Genomic DNA, 24,733 nt, shown 5'->3' with positions numbered 1-24,733 from the left:
AACGACGAATGAAGAGCGATCAGGAAACAAGCGTCAAGACGATGACTTTTTTGGGTGGATCGACTCTAGGACGCGGGTGCATTTTCTAGCTGAAATAATTCGTCCCGTTCTTTTGGATACTGTGTGCCGATGGGAGAACCCACTGGAAACATCAAATAGTTCTCGACAGGTGGAAATGCAATGCGATAGACTATGTGGAAGACGCTCATTCCGAGATTGCGAGAGATTACGAGAGATTGCTTAGGCCAATTTCCACGTGGAAGCCGTCTAGAAAGAATGAAGGCGTAATGAACGCTTCCATTCCGATGTCGTCGACGCCTCTGTGGTGTTTCTGGTGTTGTCATGTTTCTCGGATAAATGTGAGGCTTGCTGCTGTCAAAGAAAACAAGCAGTTTCATCAGGCAAGTGCAGATTTTTAGCACCTTGCGTCAGCCTTTTAGTAAGCCCAGCGCTGTTGAAGGAAAGGCCAGAAAGAAGAAAGGTCCCAGTGGGGCAAGGCAAGAAGCCATCGCCAACTAACGCCATGCCTGCACGTCAGGCCCCGCGTCGTCCCATCATGCATCTGCCAAGTTAATCGATGTCTTGCGTGCTCGCCTCTCATGGAACTGGAAAGTCGGGACGGATTGTGTAGAGCGAGTCCAGCCCAGGCACTCGGGGCAGCAGATGGCGGGTGGGGTTCCCAAAAGCCAGGGGACCTTTTCAGCCCGCTAGCGCTGAAGCGTCGCTAGTCGACTGCTGGAGAGGGCTGATATGCCTGCCGAGGCAATCTGGCTGCCCAAGCGTTGCGTCTGTGTGAGTGGACCTTTCGCAAGCTTCGCACCCCGGACCAATGATCGACGGCGGGATGGCCTGTGCGCTCGATCTCACAGAGCCAGATGTACGCACGGGCCCGTCTTTCTTGTAGCCAGTTTTATCCTCTTATCGGGCAGCTACGTAGTAAGGTAAGGTATCTGGGTATCCAATGTGCGTCAGTGCGTCAGTGCGTCAGTGCGTCAATGCGTCCATAGGTTCCAAATTTCTGAACCACGATCGCGGCAGCCTCGCGCCTGTTTGACACCGGCAAAGACACCTACCACTACGGAAATCGCCCATGCCATCAACTCTTCCGAACCCCTCCACCGGTAATACGGACCGCTTGACAGACCCGAATTTGTCTTTATTCTTGTTTTCCGGTTAGGAAGTCCTTGTTGGGGAAGCACTTACAAAATGTCTACGTTGAACGCCTTCCACGAGTCGTTGCCATGTACGTTTGTTATGCCAATCGCCTGCAGCGCATATCTTCCGACTAACGAACTACGCCCGCAGATATTGATGACGAGCCCACACCAGCAGAGCGCGAAGCTGCCGAGTCTTTAATCCGAGCTGAACTATCCACCTTTTCACCGGCGCCTACGCCAAATTACAAAGAACCCTCCTTCTCCCCCCTCGTCGAACTCGAGCTGGACCGCGTCGCCTCGAAACAGCCCCTTAAAGCCATTGATCTCGAGCGTTATCAAACACAAGAGCCTTTCCCCGACTCCGGGGCACCATCTACAGCAGAAGATCGTGTTCGCCTCGCCGATTCACTCCAGAAGGCCTATATTTCCTACGCCTACCTCGATACTCGTGCTCAAAATCTGAACCTGTTGGACAAATGGGGAAAGAACGCGTGGTTGATCGGCAATTGGGGACTCGAAAATGAGCTGAAAGGCTTCGAGCGTGACCTCGCCGAAACGAAGCGTCTCATTGACGTGCTGACCGTCGCCCGGAGACGCCAGCAGGAAGAAGTAGCAGCAGAGATGAAGGGGCTGGAGGAGAATTGGAAGAAGGGCGTTGGAAGGACGCTCGAAACTGAGATTGCGGTCGAACAATTGAGACGAGAAGTTCTAGAAGAAATGAGGGTAAGAGGCGGCTGAGACGCACCGCACTCTGCATAGATCGCAATGAGGCAGCCGCCGCAGCTGCACCAAACAAAAGACCAAGCCAATGATACCACCTGGAACACTTATTTTCACAAACGCCAAACGTCCATGCACCGTGGAAGAAATAAAATCTTTACTAACAGGTATCTGAACGTCACTAGCCGTGTCTCTTAGGAAGCGAAGGTAGGGGGTTCCGCCTAACGCCGTTGTGAATCTTGACATTCACCCTCTTCAACCTTCCCAATGTCTGCCATCCAATCTTGGATCATACGCAAAATCAAACATCTTCAAGTTCCTCTCAGGCCGCTTGGAGCGGATCCATCTCCTCAACACCAGTCTTGACCTCCTCGTACTTTGTCCGTCTCATGATGCCTTCAACGGGACCAAGAAGTCTCTGGAAGGCGTTCTTGCCGAGACTCGCAACCTTGACATCCGTCGTCGCGACAATGCTAGCGGCGCGAGGGGCGTCGTTCAAAAGCGCCAGTTCACCAAAGAAATCTCCCTTGCTGTAATGCTTTACAGATTCCTTGACCCCGCCCTTGTAGGCATCGGCCTCGCCGCTCTCCAGAAGGAAGAACGCATGACCTGGGTCTCCCTCCTTGATGATGGTCTCTCCAGGGGCGTACTTCTGAGTTTCCAACGCGTCGGCAATCTTGGATCGCTCGTACGGCGTGAGGCTTTGCAGCAAAGGCACCTCTTCGAGGAAACTCTCGTACATCCGTCGCCGAGCGAATGTCGACTCCATGAGAATACGGCGGAACGTCAGGCGATCGAGCGCCCAAAGGGTGCATCCAGATTCGGCAGAGATGACAGTCGCAGCTCGGGGAGCGTTGTACATCAAGGCCAGTTCACCAAATGAGCCCCCTGCCTGGATGGTACCGACTTTCTGACCCATGCCCTCGGGGCCAGGCTGCAAGGTACCGCTGCTGTTTACATATACGTCAAAAGACCCCTTCTCTACGACGTAGAAGAAGTCGCCCGCGTCACCTTGGCTAATAACCTGTGGCGGAGTGTTAGGAAGCTCCAAAGCATCATCATATCGACTGGACTTACTTTGATATCCTTGGCGGGAATGGGTTTCTCATTCAGCGCACCCAGAATTTGGCCGCTCTGTTCCTCATCCAGGTGGGAGAACAAGAAATTGCCCTCAATGGCAGTTTGCAAACGGCCCAACTGCTCCTTGGTCTTCTCGTGATAAGGGGGCGACCAATTGTCGTATGTGTCGGCACTAGGCTTGAGAGACTCAGCAGAGACCGAGGTTCGACGGCCAAAATTGTACTGGGCAGGGTAACTCTCGGGGTTCGGTGGGCTTCTCAGCGCAGAAGGCGCAGCGTCGTCTGCGGCATTACCGCCGAATGGGCCGTTGAAAGTCATTCCAGCATTCATACCGAAATTTGGTGATGTCGGAGAAGTAACACTATCATTCTCTTCCTCTTCGATTACACGGTGAATGGCATTGCCTCCTGCGGGAGGTCCATCGGTAGGTCCTCCGAAAGGGTTGGCGTTTGCCCCAAAAGGACTCTTGAACATGCCAGACATGGTTGCAGTATAGCTACTTGTACAAGGATGGATGTTTTCGTTTCGAGACTATAGACCGTCACGAATCGCCTGTTGGAAGGTGTTCGATCGGCGCAGCGTTCAAGGACGTTGACAGCGAGTAGTTTGGTAGAGAGCCGTATGCGAACTATTTGTGTTCAGATCAGCTTCGGCCCACGACGTACAGACAGTAGTGTGAGGAATGTTGGAGGGTTGCCAGGTTCTCTGAGGTCTTCGGGCTGGATGGTGAATAAAAGAATGTTGTGAAATTGGTGGGGTCGTTGAGCAGGATGCAAAGAAGCACCTAATGCTTCGTCCCCGCGTTCAGGCTGCACCAATCAAGCTGGACACCGCTGGCCAACGACTGCGTAGGGTACAGGCAAGGACATGAAATGAGGCGGATCGTGTTCAACAGGCTGGACGAGCTCTGACGTAGTGGGGTGGCAAGATTTCGAATAGATACCACGTAAACAACGGAAGGAGAGATGGGATAAGATGAATACCAGGGAACGCTCAAGTTGGAGATCAAGAGTCCGGTGCCGATAACAACAAGGTTGCGAAAAGCAGAAGCTGTTGAAGCGAGATGACAAGCAAGGGAAGGCCGGTGTTTGATGGGCTTAGCCTTGACAATTGGGCTGGGGCTGCGCGTGGCAATAAATGAACGGGAGCTATTACTTACCACAGCGGGAGGAGCTAGCTAGTGGGTGGTGATAATCTGGGCGGGGAGCTCGCTAGCTTTCGTGATATTGGCCACCGACTAATGAGGTAGGAGGACACTGTCAACCGTATACTAGAGCGAAGAATTGGCAGGACCGGGAAGGAGATTTGTTGATAGCTCAGACGCGGATGAAGATCCCCGAGAGCAATACGTGAGAGAAAGGAGAAGGAGGAAGGGAGGGTCGCTGGTCAACTTCGTGCGGTGAGGCAACCAAGGGTACGGTAAGGTCGAGGTCGTGAATGCCGCTAGCTAAGAAATAGGACAGACGAAGGGCGAAGCAAGTGGCCGATTGCTCTCGTGCTGTCGTCCGGTTTCGAGGTTTGGCCACGAGGATAGCGTTCGCTTGTTTGTTCGTTCAGGTCGAGGGAAGCGGAAGGAGGCGACGTGATGAGAGCACGAAATGAAGAATGGCAGAAGTGGAAAAGGCCAAGGGAAGGGAAGCTTTTTGGGTTCGGTTTAGGGACGTGGATTGCTCTGGGATGGGGGGGAAGAAGGTGGGGGGGTTGAGAAGCAGGAGGCACGGAGGGCCTTTGACGCATCGCTGCTTCCAGTCAAACAACAGCAGCAAAGAAGCAGGTGCTCCCCTCCTTCCCTCCTTCCATTGCTCCTCAATGTCCCCATCTCCTTCCACAAGGTGACGGTGAGGTCCTAGCTTTTGAGGGGCCCTGCTGCCCCGGTTGACCAGTCATGACCGTCGAAGAGTTCTAGAAGGCGCACAGATCAACTTGTGGCCGGCTGCCGCTTGCCTTCCCTGCAGCCCGAAGTGTCCGGGCTTCACCTTCCAAGCCGCTTCGGTTGCGATTCTGTGCAGCTCTCAGCGACGCCTCTGACTGGCCCAAGTTGCAAATCAATCCAGGCTTGCCAGGCATCCCAGGACACCTTGCCTGCTTTCATTCCATTGCCTCCTTGCTTCCTTGCCTCAGATGATATCCAGGCCGGTACGTACTCTCCCACTGAGGCATCTTGGATCCCCTGGTTTCGGCCATGTCATCATGGGGACGGCCTCCCGTGGAATTTCAGGGCGCTTTCAGTGGGACTACCCCGTCCGCCCGCAATTGCCCCTCACCAAACCTCTCCTGCCAGTGGCTCCTTCATTCGATAGCCCGCTGATCAAAGCCGGTACAACCCTTTTAGGGGTACGGGCAAGGGGGAACGATCCCTCTCCCAGCCAAAGTTGTGGGAGCTGCTTGGTCTCAGGATGCACTTTCTAAACGACACCTCAGCCTGCCGCTTTCACCAGGCCGCATTGTCGAATCTTTTTCAGACAGCCAAGTCTCGCCTACAGCTGAATCCTTGATGCTTTACGACGGCCCATGTTTGTTTGCGAAATCATCATTTCAAGCGATGGCCTATTAGGTGTGATATAAGACAGAGTCAATTTGGGATGTTCTGTGACTTGTTCTAGAAACACTGGAAACTACGCTGAAGCATCTTTCATCAAAGTCCATGTCCCTGAGCCGTGGTAAGTGTTCCTTGGCGAGACTCCCCTTCAAAGCTCTTGATGGCTAATACTTACAATTGGATCAGGTGCTCTTCCAACGTAAGCGTTCTACAACTACATTCTACATCAGCTACCGCCTGGTATACGAGGGCTGAGAAATATGATGCATGACTAATTATACCAAAAACAACCTGGCGGCCATATGATGAACATATTCCGTAAGCTGAGACAACGATGAAAAGTGAAGACCAAGCGTACGACAGACAGCCAGGGACCAAAAGTAACAAAAGTACGGATACTATGACAGAGTTCTAGCTAGGGCCGGCGGAAGAACCGGGACTACTTATCTTCTACAATTCAAGACACACCAATAAGACGACATCGCCCTTCGTACCGGAAGAGAATCCCGAACAGCATTGTCATTTGAAGCCAGGAAGAGGAGGAGACGCTCGAGTGTCCGAGATGTGGGGCTGGGCGACGAATGGAGATGAATGTAGGAATATGGGTCATTAACCTTGTGCAAAAATTCCGTAATCCGATATGGTGTAGTGGCCAACATGATGCCCTCTCATTGTAGATGAGAGGTTAGGCATAGCCCCGAGTTCGATTCTCGGTTTCGGAACATTTTGCTTTTTTTTGGTGGGTGCACAACAAACAGCTAAATGTTAGCAAAATTTTGTTTAAATGTGAAGCCCCGTAAATTGTTTCTTGGTTCACTCAGAGTAGAAGTACTTTGCACTATCTCTTGACGTCCGTGTGCCACTCTGGCTATCTTTCTCAAGGTACGAGTTCGCGCCTCTGTATGCCTAAGTTAGACAAGCAATTACTGAATGTCACTGAGAAGCACTACGGTGGGGCTATGGATCTTTCTTTACGAGTGCTCCATTCTTAGAAACCTTTTGGGAGTTGAATTGGACAGGTGCTCACCAAAAAACTACAAAGAGCAATCATATCTTGTGGTACCAAAAAACTTATATTTGTTCGAGGCATCTTTGATGTCTATTGTTCCCTCCGACTGACTGGCTGCGTCCATTGTCCCACGTCTGCGCATGTACAGAGGACTGCACGGGGGTACTGCGTACAGTGCATTATCTGTAGGGGCCCAATGAACGACTGAACGGCGGCTGCCAGTGCTCCGTGTTGACGAGGAAGTGGATTGCTCAGCCACAACGCTAGACCCAATATACGCACCCAATGCCAAGCCACAATTACGCTGACTTCCGGCTCTCCTGTCTGTCCGGGCAAGCGCATTCTGGTTTGGACTTCCTTGACAGCAACCGATCGCCAACATCACCAACATCAATCGCGCACATACCTTCTGAGTGCACGATTGCCCAAGATGCCCGATCCATCACCTGGCGTCAACCACGCCGACTCCATCGAATCGCAACATGACACTGGAAAGAAGGAAGACAAGAAGAAGAGCCGCCGCCCAGCGAGTATGTGGAAGCCCCGGAAGGAAGCCAACCTCCCTTCGGCAATCGCGGAATCGCTGGGAAACGATGAAATGAAGATCATGCTACTGACACATGCTTTTGAACAGACACGGCATTCAGACAACAACGGTTGAAGGCATGGCAGTAAGTTTAGCAACAGCTCTTTGGAGACGACTAGTCGCAAAGGAATCTCGGTGGCTGACTGCTACAGGCCGATTTTGACGCCCAAGACTGTCCTCCCTCTCTTCTTCACGATCGGAATCATATTTGCTCCGATCGGTGGACTCTTGCTCTACGCGAGCGCGAAGGTAAGCATAGTCTTAATACATCCAAAAAGCCCTTACTAAAACGCGCGCTTCAAAGGTGAAGGAAATTCGCATCGACTACACAAACTGCCTCACCGAAGCGACCTCGACTCTCGGTGAAATGGACTCGAAATACATCAGCACTGCATTTAAGAGCGACGACCAGACGAAGAATGCCGAGTGGGCTGTGACAACCGTTGATGTCACCGACGGACCGATTACGTACGAGGCGAAGCAATGCAGAATTCAATTCAGAATTCCTGAGGATATGGGACCACCTGTCCTGTTCTATTACCACCTGACGAATTTCTACCAGAACCACAGACGTTATGTCGCTTCCTTTTACGACAAGCAGCTCAAGGGAAATGCCGAGTCCGCAAGCAACGTGAACAGCTCTTCCTGTGAGCCCCTGGAGTGGGATTCGGATGCCCTGAAGCCGTACTATCCTTGTGGTGAGTCTTTACGCAGTCTACTGGCTCATTAGATCACATATTCACATAGCAACAGGTCTGATTGCGAACTCCATGTTCAACGATACGTTTACTTCGCCCCGCATGCTCCAAGAGGACTCGATATACCCGATGAAGAACAACTCGGGTATCGCCTGGGCGTCCGACGCTGATCTTTATGGGGAAACCAAGTACGACCCAGCTGATGTCGTGCCACCGCCAAACTGGAGAGTCCGGTACCCCAACTACACCACTGAGCACCCTCCGCCAAACATCGCCGAGTGGCAGGCCTTCCAGGTTTGGATGAGGACTGCTGGGTTGCCAACTTTCAGCAAGCTCTACCAGCGCAACGACGACGAGACGATGAAGGCCGGCACGTACGAGGTTAACATCACCGATAGTAAGTATCTATTCAACAACCCGACTCATTGTTCAGTACTTACCCAGACACAGATTTCCCAACCACTGAGTACAAGGGAAGCAAGTCCATCGTTATCACCACGCGAACGATCATGGGTGGCAGAAACCCTTTCCTGGGTATCGCCTACATAGTAGTCGGCGGCATGTGCATCCTTCTAGGTGTGATCTTCACTGTTACCCATCTCATCAAGCCGAGGTAAGCAAGCCACGCTGCAGTCCCAAGCCCCTTCAAAATCTCGATACTGATAACCCACCTAGAAAGCTTGGTGACCACACCTACCTCTCCTGGAACAACGCCCCTGGCTCCAAGCCGGGTGCCGGTCCCAGCTCGGCAATGGCTTCAGGTCGCGAAGTACGACCCGGCGAAGCCTAGAAGGCCCGCGATGAGTCGCTGCGCCCTCTTCGTGCGCGTGCAGCATCTGACTCAACCGAACCTTCTGTGACATCGACGAGACTGGCATACAGTGTGACGGCATCGTCGTCAGCTGGGGGCCAACGCATCGTTTCCCCCCTGTCGCATTTGTGAGGCTGGGCAAGCTGACGCAGCATTGATTTGGAAGGCTAGCATCGCGGCGTTTTTGTACGGAATGACATGAAATTGTACGAGTAACGGGGGCCTCGACTGAACGAGGGAAACCCCGCCCTTCAAAGCATCTCCCGCTGCCGAGGAGTGGATCAGGAAGGGGGACTTTTGTTTATGGTATTCTTTACCGGCTGGTCAAGGACGCGCATTGTTTATTCTGCTTTCTCCTTTCATGAACTTTTTGGGTTTTCGACCCTGCATGATGAGCTTTTTTTTCAGACCCCCTCAAAAAGGGAGGGCGAGGTAGGCAACCAGCAGAAACCAAAAACGTTCCTTAGCTTACCGAGGGAATCTGGAGTTCGAGGCTTGAGGGTCAGGTAGACCATCAAATTATTCTTTCGATGCATGATTAAATCAGTTTCATTTGGAAAACTCGTGCTCATGGAATGCACTGCGTCGCTACTCGAGGTCAATGAGCGATGTCAGAGAGAATTAAAGGATACACTCGCTGGACTTCATGATGCAATCACAAGGTAGGAATGGACCGAACATATCCATCCGGGAATCATCATGGATTAATAAGAAAGCTATCTGTTCCGTCGCCTTGAAGGCCGCAAGAGGCGGCCCGCGTTCACCAAGGACCTCTCCATACTCTCTCCACCCTAGACGCCTACACAACAAATTTGATAATACAATTGATACCAAAAACAATGCACGCATGGAAAACGCTTCCGTGTGTACCTACGATTCGCCATTTCTCATCAAATGGTGCCCTTCCACGAGCCAAATGCTCAGTGCTTCCTCTTCTTGCGGCCGCGGTCGTCATCGTCACCACCGCCACGAGCGTCCTCTCGATCGCGCTTCTTGGCCTTTGCCTCGAGCTCGTCCCAGTCCTCACCCTCGTCTTCATCGCTCATCTCGGCGTCATCCTCCTCATCAGAGACGTTTGAACCAAAATCGGAGTCTTCCTCGCTCGATTCGGAAGCCTCGTCAAGCTCGTCAGACTCGATCTCAAAGTTACTCTCAGGCTCAGACTCCTCGCCCTCGTCATCGGACTCTGCCTGCAAGAAGGACCAACCACCATCGATGAAGAACTGGTGGGTGTCAGCCGTGACCGTCTTCATGATGGTCGGCCAGTTCAAGTTGAGGGGACCCTCAGAGTATGCAATATCTGAAGAGTCCAAGAACTCCTTGACGTGGTCGAGAAACTCTACTGGAATAGTGTTGACGTGGTAGGGTGCTCTCGTGAAATCTTTGAAGACGAAAACCAGATCAAAGTTCTTCAGACCGAACTGCACACGTTCCAAGTGAGCCACTTCTATATCGTCCAATGTGATGACCATGAAAGGCGGCTCGACGACCTGGATCAGGCATTCCGTGGTGGGCTGGATGAAGACGTTGCTTCGGAAAGGCACACCGTGGAAGCCAAGGTCCCTGATGGGGACATCTACTTCGATGTTCTCGTTCTTGCCAGCCTCAGCAATCTTCTGGGCAAAGCCTTGGAACAGCCGGTCAAGCTCGGCACGGCGACGACGCTCCTCCTGTTCCTGCTCGAACTCGTCCTCATCACCGTAACGATATTTTCTCTTGCGGTTGCCTGTTTCATCGAACTGGATATCAGTCGCCTCGCGGTAAAACTGCACATCCTTGGTCTTCTTCTTGTTGGCAACCATGATGGGGTCTTTCAGGTGAATGTGGATGATGACGATCAATTCGTGCTGGCAAGGCTGGAAGAATAGGTGGCGAACGTTTGAGAACAGAATGTCGACGCGTTGCTGCGTGCTAAGCGGTGACTGGTATCGAATACCATTCTGGTGGATCTCCACCTTACCAGGAACTCGCTTTCCTTCCATGGCAGGGCGAATGAAGACGTTGTCGAGCACAGCGGGACGGCGATCTAGCAGAGTTCGTTAGGAGGCTTCTCATGGCGATCAAGGAAGGGGCTAGCTTACTTCTTATTTCGACGAGCTTGTCCTGCTCGACAACATCCTCCAGCTCCTTCTTCTCCTGTTCCTTCTTGTTCACATCCCGCTTCATATTGGAAATCTGGGTGGCGATTTCTTGGTAGCGGTCGCCATCCGTCGACCGGAACGTCAGACTTCTGACGAAATGGGCTGACGCATCCTCGAAAGGCTGGTCGTCTTTGCGACCGACTCCCTGACCAGGTGAGAGAAGGTTGATTCTAAGGAACGACCAGTCGCCCTCATCACTCTTACTGGCATTCTTGATCGTGTTGATGTGGAACGGCACAGGGCGGCCCATGACAGGAAGCACCACTGTGTCATTTCTCGCATCAACCACGATCTGTAGTTCGCGAACCTTGGGAGGGAACTGGTTGTCGCGCTTGTATGAGTCAAAGCGCTTGAACTTCTTTACCTCTTTGCCGTTCTGCCCACTAGTAGACTCGGAGAAGCGCGCCAGACCTTCCTTTTGCTTCTTTGACGCCAAGTCCTTCTGATGTTCTCGGCGTCTCTTGTCCGCATCGTCATCGACTGTGGTTGTCCGCTCGGATCTCAATCTCGTAGAAGTGATGTTTTTAGTAGCAACAGCACCAACTCGAGAATCCTTCTTCTCCTTCTTGGGCGTAGGCTGAGCCTCCTCCTCGTCTTTGAAGAAGAAGGAATTTGAATCCGCGTCAATGGGAGTATCTCCGGTGAAAACGACTGCCTCGCTCGATGTCACACGGATCGTGTCGGTGATGACCAAGGAGTAGATCTTGCTGCTCTTGTCCTGTGGTTGAGGATTCTCGATATCGCTGAAACCGGTAGTGATGACAAGAGTCATGCCATCCTTCAGGGCTCGGGAGTTCTTGGCGTTGAGAATCAAGGTCGGGTCTCTATTCTCCAAACCGACACCCCAACCAACGTTTTTCAAGAAGTGTTTCTCCAAATCAGGTTTCTTGGCCTTGATCATGCTCAAGGCCTTGTTGTAGACCTCCTTGATAACGACGCCATCGCGGACCTCTTTGAGGATCATGTTGTGGATGTTGAAAAGAAGCTTGTAGTTGCTCTCTTGCGACTTGTTGGGGTCAACGAGATACGTGCGCGCGATAGCCGAGCAATACGACTTGTAGCGCAAGCCCATAGCAGCAACAATAGTACCGGGGTGCAAAATATCGTCGTTGCTCTCCGAGTTCATCTTCAGGTCGTATTTCCCACCACTCTGCACAAGAGGGCCCAAAACCCAGTCCAGCTGTGCGGGGTCCAGGTCTGCAGGAAGTTTGGTCTTGTTTGGAAGCTCAACCGTCTTCCAGAACTTGTTGTCGTCGAGCTTCTTGTCGACCTTGTCTGCCAGTGCGCTGTGCTTGACCTTCTTCTCCTTATCAAGAATGTCCGACATTTCTTCGAGGAAAAAGGGGGTCATCAGGGCGACGCAGGCCTTGGAAGCAGTTCGCATGGCTCGGAGCTCGGTTTCGTCCTTCACGGAGAAGGCGTGCTGGGAAAGGGCTTGGGAAACGTCGACCTCTTCGATGTCTTTGCATTGATCGGCGAAAACCTTCTTCCACTCTTCGATGAAGGGACCCTTGGAGGTGTCCTTGGCAATGGTGCCAACTTTGCTCTGCGGGACGGTTAGATTAGTGACGATCGATGTTGGCCGCACGTAGCAACGACTTACGCCCGAAGATTTGATGACTTCAGCGAGCTTGACGAAAAGCTTCTCGTTCTCTGCGGCGTCCTTGCCTCGAACGAGAACCTCGAGAGGGAATCGACCGTTCTTCAACTGTTCCAGATGTTTCGCTGTCACTGAGTTAGCTGACGCTCGCTGTGTGTGCGGCGCAGTGATGGCGAAAACTCCTCACCTTTCTTCGCAGTCGTGAGGATATAGATCTTCTCGGTCGTGAGCAGCATCATCGTCGTCGGGAATTCGTAGCCAAGAAGCCAAAACTAATTGCGCACAAAAAAAAAGAAAGTCAGCTCTTGATCTCTGCATGGTGACGATGGCAAACACAATGGAAATTGCCGTGTCGTCCCGGATTGGAAGGGAGGCGACTAACGTGCATGGCGTTGTTCTTGTGCAGCTCGGGGACCTCCTCCACCTTGCCCATCATCACGACGATGGACGAGGCGCCGTGGAAGATGTTGCCATCCTTGGATCGCAAGTCATTCTTCCAAGCGCTGGCGAGGCGCGAAGTGCGCTCGTGGAAGGCCTTGTTGTCGATCTTGATCTCCGCCATCGTCGCTGCGTAGTGAGTGACGGATTTGTTGGCAGAGAAGGGGTGAAGAACGAAAGGTTCCAGGTTGCCGCTGGCGACGCGAGGTCCGAAAAATCCACCGCGTAAATTGGGAGAGGTAGGAGCTCTGCACGTGACCCGCCTCGCGCTTTCACTTTCTTCCCACCTAAGGTTCGTAGGCAGTCACGTCAGTTGGCTGCAAGTTGCTGGGGGTCGCGGCGCGATTGTTGGTGGAGTAAGGTAGCGTGGAGAAGCTTGCGGGGGTACGGAGCAGGTGAGTTGGGCCTGTTCACTGTTCAGGTGGCGAGCTAGCGCGAAATGTGCTGAAGGAGTTGGAGCTTTGGCGACCTAAGGTATGTACCAATTGGTGTCAGTGGTAAGTTGGTAATTGCTGTGCAACTGGCAGGGCAGGTTGACGTCAAAGCTTCCTGCCCGGGCCTGCACCTTGAACTGGAGTTCTTTGCGAAGTCCGTCATGGAATTTCTCTCAGGCGGCAGCGAAGAAAGCCAATCCTCAGAAACACAGAGAGGGAAGGAGCAGGTCCAGCACGTTGCGCAACAGATCGAGCAGGGCACAGGTAGCATTGTTGCTGAGAGCACCAGCGACTCAAAATCAGAGGTCCAGACAGCCGGGTACTTCCATTCACGAAGACCAAGTGCTCGCAAGAAAGCATCCGTAGGGACAGAAGTAGGACAGGTCACTGTCAACCTAAGTCTTGGGAAACACCAGATCTATCTCGCTCCAGCTAATCCTATAATCAAGTGTAGACATGGTAATTTGGTTGACAATGATCAATGAATACCATTTTCACAGTGTCTAGTGCTCGACTCTTCTCGATGGCATAACAACATTGATCAAATACGCCTTTCCAATGTGACTCTGCAGAGATGCAGAGACTCAACTCCATATTTCTTCCATGCAAGTCATCCCCAATCCCCCAGGGAAATAAACGAGACGGCTCTCCACTGAAAAAAAGGATTCCCACCTGTTACCGACACGTTAAGGAAGTATCCGTACCCAAGAGTGCCTTGCCGAATCGCCCGACCGTTCCTTGAGAGACTTGCAGGCTACAGTCGGGTGTCCCAAGCGACACCGGCATCGCGCCGGGACAGCATTCAACCGGAAGACCCAGAAATTTGGCAAGAGGGGGGAAAGAACGCTCGCTCGGCCCGCCCGATTTTCGGGATGTGGAGACGGGACTTATACGCAACCCCGCGTGAACCCCTCGGATGAAATAAAAGAAGGCATTTCGTAAACCTCACTTTTCTGTCTTGAAGATATCATCACTTCACAGATCAAAACCGCCAACCACATCGGTTTACATGAGCTCGTTCTCAAGGTTCCTCAACCTTTTCAAACCCAGAAAGACGCCAACCATACCCCTCACAACACCATCACCAAGAAACCCTTCCCCCTTTGCAACCCCCCCAAAACCATCCAAAATGCGTCTCCCCTACGTCCCCAACCCTCCCCAAACCACGACCCCCGAAGACGCCGCCATCGTCTCCCGCATCCAAGCCCGCCGCGCGCCCCGTCCCCTCCAGGCCCTAGACCTGACCCTTCTGCACGCGCCCCCCGTCGCCGACGGCTGGAACTCCTTCCTCGGCGCCGTCCGCACCCAGACCACCATCCCCGCCGACCTCCGCGAGCTCGCAATCTCCCGCGTCGCCGTCGTCAACAAGGCCTGGTACGAGTGGGGCCACCACGCGCCCCTCGCCGTCGCCGCGGGCGTCTCCCAGGAAGGCATGGACGCCATCAAGACCGAGGCCCCGCTCGACCTGGCCAGCCGCCCCGCGCTGTACCTCAGCGAGAAGCAGTGGGCCGTGCTCGTCTACTCGGACGAGATGACGAGGAACGTTAGGGTCAAGGACGAGACGTTTGCCAAGCTCAAGGAGCTGTTTAACGAGAGGGAGGTGGTGGAGATTACGACGACGGTTAGTTCTTTTCTCGGGCGAAGGGGGGATGAGAAGGGGCTGAGGCTGGGAAAGGAGAGAAGCTAACAAACGAATCCAGGTCGCGTGCTATAACTGTGTGAGCAGATTCCTGGTGGCTCTCGATGGTAAGATGGGACCCTCTACGTCTTCATGTCGAATCGATTCTAATATTCAAGCAGTCGGTGAGAGGAACAGCACTGGGCCTGACGATGTGGCTCTGTCTTCCCACTAAGCCAAAGAACACACAAGACATAATCAAAATAGTATGCTTAAGCCGGGGGATCTTGTACTGAATTGGGAAAATGAAAAGACTAGCTGATCAAGTGTAGTGTAAATATGCCATGGGGCTAATAATGCTGTGAAAAAGGGGTATCTCATCTAAGTGAAGTGATGTGTAAATCCTCCTGCTAAACGGTTTAAAAGAGTAAAAATTCTCCTCATCCCCAATCCTCTCCCTAAACCTCCCATGAACCTCCCATGAGACTCCTGTGAACCTCCGTGCCCGCCTTGCGCCTGTGACCCCTCCATTTTCTTCATAAAGTTCGTGCCCGCAGTTTTCACTGCGGGCGTGGGAGAGCTGACAGATGGTCTGCCAATGATGCCCCCCCAAGATGCCTTTCCGAGGCCTCAAGCTGAGTGCCACCAGATAATGTGTCGTCTGTTCAATATGCATATGCAAGTGTTCATACGTCGTTAGTGCCATGTAACCTGTAGTCGTAAGCCGGTAAATTGTTCTTCGTCGTAGTTTGCGTAAGTGTAGGTGCCGTCTATAGAATTTCGACGCTTCCCCATGTCTGCCGCAAGCAACACTCCCTGAATCCATCGCCGTATCAAATCGTCAGCTTGGAGTTGGCCAACTCTTGTTCGATGGATCTTTCGATGGAGGAGCGTCGCTTGTGCATCCGGGGACTCTTTTGCAGTTCCTGAACCACACCCGCCCACCCCAGCTTGTGCCCGGGTTGCGTAGTCTCGCGATGACCGATAGCTTGGGTAGTTAGCCTTCGCAGCGGCGGCCGCTCTCGAATCTCCTCCGTTAAGGCGCGCGTCAAGTGGGCGTTTAGGTTGGTCATTGGGGGCGTGAAAGGGGAAACAGGTGTCTTTTCCGGGTCTCTTTGCGGTGTCGTTGGTGTTGCGACGGGCATTTGACGTTCTGCTGTGACGTTTGCCCGATCCGCGACCACACCCATGTATACTACGAGGAAGCGCATCCTCACGAGATCCAGCCGGCGCACACGCTCCTCGAGATCGCGGCGCTTGCTCGCCCAGAGAAGGCGGGCGCTAAGGCGTAGAGAAGTGGTGTCTTCGGAGAGAAGCAGCAAGTTGATCTCTTCACGCAGGTCATCGCCGCCCTTTTGGATCTCGCGCAGAAGTCGACCTAAGCGGAGCTTATCTTCAAGGCGCTGAACCTTAGCAACATCGCGGTCGTAGCTCTCGTTCTCCTCGACCGAAAAGTCGACGGCATCGATAAAAGATGTGATCTCGTTGGGAGCGACACGATAGGCAGTGATATACGTTGTCAGGATCTGGGAGAGTACGACGAGGGAAAGGAGGAGCGCGGTCAGAATGAGGACGAACGTCCACTGGCGCGCTTCGTTCTCGGCCATGGCGGAGAGCGAAGCACGTAAGAGAAGAGTGTAAGTGGCGGGTCAAATGGCGAGAGACTATCGCACCATGATGCGACGGAAGGGTTGTTCGTCAATAAGTATGCGTAGGCCTACACAGGGATGTGATTCGCGACGGACAAAGGCAGTGTTTTCAAAGTAGAGAGACGGCACAGTCGAGATGTGAAAGGAGGGAGTAGGCAACGTTGATGACGGCTGAAGTGTGTACACGAAATCGGAGGGGAGGAAGGGCAAGGAGGGCAAGGAGGGCATGGAGGGCTTCGCGGTGGTATTACTGTACTCCCGTCATGACCATCGACGGCAGGAGTTGGTCGTTCCGCTCCGCGCAGTGCTGTGCGCGCCAGTACGACGTTAGGGTCTGTAAGTTGGGTTCCAGATGCAGCGCAATCAAATAATGCCTCCTCTTCCTTGCCTTTTCCTGCCCCTCTTGGATGCGGCCTCCCTTGCATCTTTTTGCTCGTGAGGTGTAGCCACTTGGCGGCATGAGCCAATAAATGGCACCGAGGTCGCTCCTAACGGGTCCTGCTCGTCGACTGTGGGATGCGACGCTCCCATGGTTGGTGGTCTCCCCTGCAGCTGCATATTGGAGCGTCACCTGTCACTGGACAGACGAGGGTGAACTTCTGTATCCAGCATGGCTTCACTGTGGCCCGAACGTGGCTCGAGAACCGATCCGATGGGGCCGGTGCTCTTCTTCTGCCCTAGACGGTGGGAACTTGGAAGTCGAGGGCTGAGCTTGTGACCAACAGTAGCACTCATCATCGCGGCCCTCGTCTTCGGGGCTTCTTTGGGTGGATTTGTGCGTACCCACTGTGCTGCATATCGCGGGCAAAGTCCACCGACTGGTGTCAAGAAGGGGAGAAACCCTCGGGCGGATTGTGACTTTTGGCGGTAGAAGACGCGACGGGAAGGGCTAGAACCTGGAACCTGGAACCCAGCATTGCGGACGGCGGTGGGCGATGGGCGAGGGGTAAGTTCCATGATGAGGGGTTGTCTGGCGGTCAGCGAGCGAGACAAGATGAGACGACTGGGACGAGGCGAGGACGGAACGGCATGTCTGTTCCTGTTGGTGCTGGTGCTGGTGCTGATGCGATTTGCCTAGCCGAAATCGTGATGGAGAGAAAATAAAAGGCATGGAAGGCATAGTTACAAGTTGGTGTAATCAAAGTGTGCAGCTGCAGGTGTGTTCGCTTGTCTCCAGTACCTTGATTTCAGTCAGGTACCTTACATACTTTGGAAGCGCCATAATGTGCCATCCGAACACTGCAACCTGCGGGTTCTGTTTGGCTCCACGCACCAGCCATGTAAGAGGCTGGACACTTGTATGTTGAATGGCTTACTGACTTTTAACCCTTGCGCTTGCGCTGCGTTTGTTCTGCATTTCAGGTCAGCGGGGAGGTTTAGCTCACTGGATCACCGGTAGGTGCATGATGAGTGCTAGTGGCTAGCCAAGCCGCCACAACAATTGGACGCTCAAGGTAACCTTTTGGCGCGGCCAGAATATAGGCAGAAGTTAAGTTCGGGAGGGCAAGCCGAACAACATCGACATTGAGGTTTAATGTGAAAATCAGTCTACTCCCAAACCTACCCCCGGGTTTGCCATCATCAAGATGTGCAGCAGGAGACATATCGGAGCGAGTGTAAACCACCTCACCGACCTATCTAATCCCAGGCTGCATGGAAATACGGAGCAGTGGAGAATATGTCAACATCCCCATATCCACTTTCCCTATCTAGACCTTTCGATGCCAACATATTCTGGGGGTGCTTACTTTTGGATTGAGTTTGTAAATCACGTATTGTCACATCAAAAAAGGTACGATCGAGTGAGGTTGATGAGTCAATTCATCTCTACCTGCAGGACTATCTGGGGATATGCATTTTCGTGCAAGGGGTATCAAATTCCATCTGCGTCCTCAATCCTGCCATGCTCCACGCCAATTGGCGCTGGATTTAGTGCTGTCTGGCCTCGGCCTGCTTCTGTATGTCATGCTCGGCACCACGCTGCTGAGTCTTGCCTGTGTCGTGGAGACCCTCGTAGTGTGCCTGGCCAGCCTTGTCGCCGGTAAGGCCAGCGACGGCACCACCAATGGTGCCCTGGACACGGTTGCCAATGCCAGAGGTGTAATCGTTGAGCTGGCCCTTGGCCTCCTGCTCCTGGCCCTGGAGGTTCTGCTCACGACCTTGCTGCTTCAAGTTCTGTAGCCACGCTGTCAGCTTGCTAGGTGCTTATGGAACAGGGAGTGGGATTTGTGGACAAGCTTACCTCGGAGCCGACAAGACCACCAACAGTCTCCTTAGCAGAGCCGACGGTCTGGTTCCAGGAGCCGCCAGCACGATCGGGGTCGTCCTTGGTCACACCACCAGCGGTGGCAGTGAAGCCGGGAATCTTAGCAGTAGCGTGGGAAGCATCGTGTTCGAGCTGTGCCTTGTCCTGCTTGGCCTCTCCCTTATTCTGATCGGCAGTGCTGCCGGTAAGAGAGCCGAGGAGATTCTGGGCAGCGCCAGTGGCAGAGTCGACGTACGACTTGAGGGTGGAAGTGTTGTCGTTGTTGGCAGCCATGGTGAATATTGTGTGGTTTGATTGCTCTGATGAGTCTGATTGATTAAGTAATGTGCAATGCTTGTAGGTTGCGTTTGATGGATGATGTGAATTGTTGATGTGGGAGAGGAAAGACAGTGCTGCTGAGGAGGATGGATGGTATTTATGAATGGAGAGAACCACGTCCAGACTCCTCCACTTTCTTAGGCAGGGAGCATGTGAATCGCCATTGTTCTGGCAACCGCGATGACATTTGCCAGACGAAGCTGGAGGTGTGATGTCATTTTGGAGATGGTGCCTGTGGCTGCAAGAGCAGAGGAGGGGGCCACTTTGGGTCATTGTGGAGGACAAACGCGGGATGGAGGGGCAGCTTCGTACCCTGCGCACCTTCCATGATGTCATTTTGCGACTGCACGCCTTCCGGACTAACGACCACGCCATCGTCGCGGCGTCGCCCCTTTCCTCGTGCCCCCCAAATCCCCAAATTCCCAACACACTTTCAGGCTTCACGCTTTTCGTCTGGAAACATGAGACGCCCTGCATACTGCGTAAGGTAGGCCATGTGAGCCCACAACAGACGTAATGAGGACCAGTCTGGACCTTCCCTCTCCGACACATTACCATTTGAGGAATGGTTGATGATGCACATCTTCCGCCCGCCTTGGCAAGAGCTGTCCCCCCCAACTTGCAAGTTGCCAGACATGACCATACCGCAACGACAACGCCTATCTGCCTGCCTCCTAGGTTGTCTATGCCATCGTGGTTGGGCAAGTAGGGTATCAATATAGCATTCGTGCTGTAGGTAGTGCAAGGCAAATTCATCCTTGCATTAGACCGCTGAAGAAGCCAGACAACCGGTGACATTCCGCTTGCTCCATGTAGCTTGCTTACACTGATCGGCGGTTTGACACAACGCACTCTTGACATACTTGATGTTCCTGCAGAGAACCGTGGCACCTGAGGAATCATGTCAAGGCTTACACAAGGTATACCAGACTGTCACTTGTAGGCGACACCGTCGGCCAGCACATGGAGCTTTCGCTTGCGTGTTTGTCCATAGCTCGAAGCTTCTCTATTGTGATTCATGCTGAGAGAAGTTCTTTTGTTGGGGTCGCTCACAACCGTAGTATACAGGCCAAATTCTTCATAAAAAAAACAGCCGATTGCCGCCGTGCCGGCTCTTGCCGGCATCTGGTCTTTCCGACCAGTATCTCAACTCTCCGTTGTCCCCGATCCCAACTCCAATATCCCTGAGCAAAAACGAAAGGCTGGCTGTTAAGGTATCTCAAATGTGGGTTTTAATACAAGCTACTCCGGGTAGGAAAGACTCGGGTGTCTTCCTGCAAAGATCCTCAACGGGCTCACAAGGGTCGAGTGCTGAAGAGTGCAGGTGTTGATGGGCAGGTGTGCATCATGTCGAGCATACTGCCCTTAGTGCTGGCTCCACTGGATAGTGTTGAGGTCAACACCCTCCTGCACCAACTCCCAAAGCGGGCTCAGCTCGCGCAAGAAGTCGACTCTCTCCTTGACTGCCTTGAGAACGTAGTCAATCTCCTGCTCGGTGGTGAAACGGCCAATACCGAATCTGATACTGCTGTGGGCGCTCTCATCGCTATTACCCAAAGCACGAAGAACGTAACTGGGCTCTAGGGAAGCAGAGGTGCAGGCACTACCAGAAGACAGTGCAATGTCCTTCAAGGCCATCAGGAGAGACTCGCCCTCAACATAGGCGAACGAAACGTTGACACATCCAGGGTAGAAGTGCTCAGGGTCGCCGTTCTGGGTGGTGTGCTCCAGCGACAACAAGCCATTGAGGAGTCTGTCAGACAAGAACTTGATACGCTTCGAGTCGTACTGATAAAACTGTTAGCTGCTGTGTATCGATGCAAGATACCATAAACAGAGCAGAAGAGTTAGGATAGGGTCAGACAGGTTGCTATTTTTCAACATGGACGTCCTTGTCACGGGACATTCAGAAAGCCATGCATGTAGGAGCGAATCATCATATGGGTAGGCTGGGGAAAGGGAACTGAATGAAACCTTGAACATACCTCCATTTCCTCGTAGGCGATGCGGCACGCCTCGCCGAAGCCAGCAATCAGTGGCGGTGCGAGAGTACCGCTTCGCAAACCTCTCTCCTGTCCGCCTCCGCTGATAATAGGGTCAAGTCTGACTCTGGGCCGGCGGCGGACGTAGCAAGCTCCAATGCCCTTGGGGCCGTAGATCTTGTGTGAGGAGATAGACATCAAGTCGATGTTCATCTTGTTGACGTCCATGGGAATCTTTCCGACAGCTTGTGCAGCATCGGTGTGGAAGAACGTTTTCCTCTCGCGGCAAAGCTTTCCAATGGCCTCCAATGGCTGGATAACTCCGATTTCGTTATTCACAGACATAATGCTGACAATGGCAGTGTCCGGACGAATCGCTGCAGCTAGCTCATCCATGTCGATCAAGCCAGAGTTCTTGACCGGGAGGTATGTAACTTCGAAGCCCTCATCTTGAAGATGGCGGCAGCTGTCAAGAACGCACTTGTGCTCCGTCTGCGAAGTGACAATGTGCTTCTTCTTTCCAGATCTGCCAAAGAACCTTGCGACTCCCTTGATGCTCATGTTGTTGCTCTCGGTGGCGCCACTCGTGAAAATAATTTCCTTGGGATCCGCACCGATAAGTTTCGCAATGTGGCCTCGAGCCTCCTCGACCGCTTCCTCACTTTCCCATCCGTATGCGTGCGTTCTCGAATGGGGGTTTCCGTAGATACCAGTCATGAACGGTAACATGGCATCGAGGACGCGAGGGTCGACGGGAGTCGTGGCTTGCATGTCGAGATAGATGGGCCGCTGGCCCTCCTCCATCGTAGTGACTTGCTTCAGGACCTCAGCCATGGGGCTAACCATGACATTTGAAGCATCGGGAGACTGAGGGACAACATCGATGAAGTCTTTCTTGTCAAGCTTGATGGCCGTTTCGATGTTAACCTGTGCATTATCACGTTTCGTTTCCGAGACGTATCTGCGCTGCTGAGATAATCTGTGGGTTGGCGCAACCGCCACCCTTGATAATGAGGAAATGCCTCGTGAGGGAACACCCGGCACCTGCGTATAGCGGCAAAGGCGACCTGCCTGCCTGAAGGCGGATGATGTGATGCTAGCCATGATGTGTTTGATGTTGATGGCGTAGGGAAGAAGAGGGACGCGAGCTTCAGGGAGAGGAAAAGGAAGAGAAATTCTAGAAAGAGGAGAAGCTACCCTACTCAGGATGGGGGTAGTTTTTTTTCGTGACAAATTGCATCGGAGACCGCCTCGGGGTCGGGGATAAACACACGGGCCGTGATTGGCCAGATCGGTAGGATGACGTTCCCTATTCAGCTGCAGTCCTTTTTGGGAGGCGGTTTCGGCTACGGCACCTGTCAGGACCGACACCCCCGAAAAAGCAGCAGCCCAAGATTGGGCCGCGCCTCGTAGGGTCAAGAAGCACAGGCGGGCGCGGCAGAGAAGCCGAAGGTTGCAAAGGGACGGTCCCTACCTGGTCCTTACCTTCCCATGCCATGATGTGCCTTACCTAACATGCCCTTACTCAAGGATGATTAGCTAAACAAAACGTAAACGGGCAGGCCTCCCAGGACTTGGACAAAGTGAATTGGGTCTTTGCTGAAATGCTGAATGCGGCCGGACTGGGGACGAGGATCTTTGCAGAGACGGGCTCTCGGAGTCGCCCTGCTCTTCCACCGCTTTCGCCGCGACCGAGCAAGTGTATTCCACTTGCCTTTCTTCCTTTTGCATTGTTCAATTTCCCAAACCGAAGCTCCGAATATCCTCAAGTCCATCCCCTTCCTTCTCTCCAACCCTTTTCTGAGATTCTTTTTCTCATCCACAAATCGCAGCGTCATCATCGCGAAACATCTGTTTCCCACGTCGCAGTGCTCCGTTCTTCCCGCTGACCCCGCCAGGCACCTACTTTAGGTACCTTAGCTTCTGCATAGTAGCGCCTTAGCTCCTGTCTTTCGGCACCTCATGCGCCACAGCCAAGCGACACTGCGCAGAAGCTGACTGACACAGCCACGCCTACGTCGTCACCAGCGACAATCAGGTTGCGAGAGCCCACACCTCATAAGGTTGGACGTCGAATACCCTCAACTTTCAAGCAGCGACGACCCTCGTCAAAACCTTCAGCCTACGATACCACCTTCTCTGCCCTTTATTGGCACGAACTTTTCAAGTACCTAATCCGATACATCACCACCACAAAATCACCCCGCCATGAGCTTCCGGGGCTTCCAGAAAAGCGTCATTCGGGTACGTGTGTCCACTTAATGAGGGGTCCTCCCGTGCCTTCCGCGTGGTGACGTGAAGACGGAACACAAAAATTGGCTGACTATTGATCTCCTTTTCTCCACGACAAACAGGCGCCCCAGCAATTCAAGTCGCGCTTCAATATCGGCGAGCACACAAAGGATGCCGTCTACATCGATTCCGAGCGCAGATTTCAAGAGCTGGAAACCGAGACGAAGCGATTGCACGATGAGTCCAAGAAATACTTCGACGCCATCAACGGCATGCTCAGCCATCAGATCGAATTCAGCAAGGCCATGACCGAAATCTACAAACCTATTTCCGGTCGCATGTCGGATCCCGACAGTTTGGAGGTTCGCGGCAACCCCGAGGGTATCCGTGCCTGCGAAGAGTACGAGGCCGTCGTCAAGGATTTGCAGGAGACTCTTGCGCCAGAGTTGGAGATGATAGAAAGTAGGGTTATTCGCCCGGCCAACGAACTCCTCGATGTCGTCAAGGTCATTCGCAAGTCAGCAGCGAAGCGCGAACACAAGAAGCTCGATTACGACCGACACAGACAAACCTTGAAGAAGCTGCAGGACAAGAAGGATCGGAATGCCAAGGATGAAAAGGCTCTGTGGAAAGCGGAGAACGACGTGGAGCAGGCGACTCAGGAGTTCAACTACTTCAACGATCTTCTCAAGGAGGAACTGCCGCGCCTGTTTGCGCTCGAGCAACAATTCATCCAACCTCTCTTCCAGTCCTTCTACTACATGCAACTCAACATCTTCTATACGTTGCACGAGAAGATGCAACACTGCGACATCGGCTACTTCGACCTAACGCTCGACGTACTTGAGGCATTCCACAAGAAGCGAGGTGATATTCAAGAGCAGGCGGAGAAACTATCCATTGTGAAGTTCAAGACGACTGGTCAGAGACGTCCGGTAAAATACGGCGGCCGTCCCGCAATCGAGGGCAAGCCTCAACACCTGCTTACCGCTGGACCTTCTTCCTCCTCAGCTGCCTCCACAACCTCAGCAGCGCCCACAAAGTACGGTGGCTACACCAAGCAAGGAGAAACTGCCGACGCGAACCCGCCGCCTCCATACTCTCCTCCGCCCACGAACGGAACTTCTGGTGGAGGACTCGCCGCTATTGCCGCAGCAAAGTCAAAGCCTCCTCCGCCCAAGCCCAAACCCAGCCGACTCAGCGGAGCGCCCGCGGCCGAACATGTCACCGCCTTGTACGACTACGCTGCACAAGCTGAGGGCGACCTGAGCTTCAGGACGGGCGATGTCATCGAGATCATCAGCAGAACAAAGAACGAGAATGAGTGGTGGCAAGGTAGATTGAACGGAAAGACTGGGCAATTCCCAGGTGAGTTTTTGTCACCGGCCAGCACAAACTTGAATAGAGACAAAGACTAACTTTCTCTGCGCAGGGAATTACGTGAAACTGAATTGA

General features: G+C 53.1%; 10 protein-coding genes across 10 annotated transcripts, besides 1 other annotated feature; 4 read left to right on the top strand and 6 right to left on the bottom strand.

Annotated features, from left to right (window-relative positions):
* Positions 1-1,206: 1,206 nt before the first annotated feature.
* CCOS01_05785 (breast carcinoma amplified sequence 2) lies at positions 1,207-1,895 on the top strand (the record flags this gene model as incomplete). Its single annotated transcript, XM_060453961.1, has 2 exons — positions 1,207-1,243; positions 1,306-1,895. The coding sequence occupies 2 exons, from the start codon at positions 1,207-1,209 to the stop codon at positions 1,893-1,895; spliced, it is 627 nt and encodes a 208-aa protein (XP_060315733.1).
* A 304-nt stretch (positions 1,896-2,199) lies between these two features.
* On the bottom strand, positions 2,200-3,440 carry CCOS01_05784 (cAMP-dependent protein kinase regulatory subunit; the record flags this gene model as incomplete). Its single annotated transcript, XM_060453960.1, has 2 exons — positions 2,200-2,901; positions 2,955-3,440. The coding sequence occupies 2 exons, from the start codon at positions 3,438-3,440 to the stop codon at positions 2,200-2,202; spliced, it is 1,188 nt and encodes a 395-aa protein (XP_060315732.1).
* Positions 3,441-6,935: 3,495 nt separating this feature from the next.
* CCOS01_05783 (LEM3 family/CDC50 family protein) lies at positions 6,936-8,579 on the top strand (the record flags this gene model as incomplete). The annotated part of the gene is made up of 7 exons (XM_060453959.1): positions 6,936-7,035; positions 7,140-7,176; positions 7,244-7,340; positions 7,396-7,789; positions 7,845-8,186; positions 8,240-8,402; positions 8,465-8,579. 7 exons carry the CDS (start codon positions 6,936-6,938, stop codon positions 8,577-8,579), a joined length of 1,248 nt encoding a protein of 415 aa, XP_060315731.1.
* Positions 8,580-9,520: 941 nt separating this feature from the next.
* Positions 9,521-13,065, bottom strand: CCOS01_05782 (FACT complex subunit SPT16; the record flags this gene model as incomplete). Its single annotated transcript, XM_060453958.1, has 5 exons — positions 9,521-10,626; positions 10,682-12,287; positions 12,345-12,466; positions 12,529-12,613; positions 12,724-13,065. Coding segments are annotated over 5 exons (3,261 nt in total), but the record flags the coding sequence as incomplete, so codon positions are not given.
* A 1,277-nt stretch (positions 13,066-14,342) lies between these two features.
* CCOS01_05781 (carboxymuconolactone decarboxylase) lies at positions 14,343-15,066 on the top strand (the record flags this gene model as incomplete). Its single annotated transcript, XM_060453957.1, has 3 exons — positions 14,343-14,834; positions 14,914-14,959; positions 15,014-15,066. 3 exons carry the CDS (start codon positions 14,343-14,345, stop codon positions 15,064-15,066), a joined length of 591 nt encoding a protein of 196 aa, XP_060315729.1.
* A 598-nt stretch (positions 15,067-15,664) lies between these two features.
* Positions 15,665-16,438, bottom strand: CCOS01_05780 (uncharacterized protein; the record flags this gene model as incomplete). Its single annotated transcript, XM_060453956.1, has 1 exon — positions 15,665-16,438. The coding sequence occupies one exon, from the start codon at positions 16,436-16,438 to the stop codon at positions 15,665-15,667; it is 774 nt and encodes a 257-aa protein (XP_060315728.1).
* A 609-nt stretch (positions 16,439-17,047) lies between these two features.
* Positions 17,048-17,437, bottom strand: CCOS01_05779 (uncharacterized protein; the record flags this gene model as incomplete). Its single annotated transcript, XM_060453955.1, has 1 exon — positions 17,048-17,437. One exon carries the CDS (start codon positions 17,435-17,437, stop codon positions 17,048-17,050), a length of 390 nt encoding a protein of 129 aa, XP_060315727.1.
* Positions 17,438-18,409: 972 nt separating this feature from the next.
* Positions 18,410-19,019, bottom strand: CCOS01_05778 (uncharacterized protein; the record flags this gene model as incomplete). The annotated part of the gene is made up of 2 exons (XM_060453954.1): positions 18,410-18,655; positions 18,723-19,019. The coding sequence occupies 2 exons, from the start codon at positions 19,017-19,019 to the stop codon at positions 18,410-18,412; spliced, it is 543 nt and encodes a 180-aa protein (XP_060315726.1).
* A 1,063-nt stretch (positions 19,020-20,082) lies between these two features.
* Positions 20,083-20,148: a sequence feature (Short protein (CCOS01_05777, KAK1530674.1) was converted to a misc_feature.).
* Positions 20,149-20,429: 281 nt separating this feature from the next.
* CCOS01_05776 (cysteine desulfurase IscS) lies at positions 20,430-22,150 on the bottom strand (the record flags this gene model as incomplete). The annotated part of the gene is made up of 2 exons (XM_060453953.1): positions 20,430-20,852; positions 21,050-22,150. 2 exons carry the CDS (start codon positions 22,148-22,150, stop codon positions 20,430-20,432), a joined length of 1,524 nt encoding a protein of 507 aa, XP_060315725.1.
* A 1,104-nt stretch (positions 22,151-23,254) lies between these two features.
* On the top strand, positions 23,255-24,733 carry CCOS01_05775 (BAR domain-containing protein; the record flags this gene model as incomplete). The annotated part of the gene is made up of 3 exons (XM_060453952.1): positions 23,255-23,290; positions 23,401-24,646; positions 24,711-24,733. 3 exons carry the CDS (start codon positions 23,255-23,257, stop codon positions 24,731-24,733), a joined length of 1,305 nt encoding a protein of 434 aa, XP_060315724.1.

The sequence above is a fragment of the Colletotrichum costaricense genome, assembly GCF_030867565.1.
Source record: "Colletotrichum costaricense strain IMI 309622 chromosome Unknown Scaffold_5.1, whole genome shotgun sequence".
Taxonomy (NCBI): Eukaryota; Fungi; Ascomycota; class Sordariomycetes; order Glomerellales; family Glomerellaceae; genus Colletotrichum; species Colletotrichum costaricense.
The sequence above is the reverse complement of the archived record's forward strand: the minus strand, read 5'-3'. Positions and strand labels throughout refer to the sequence as shown.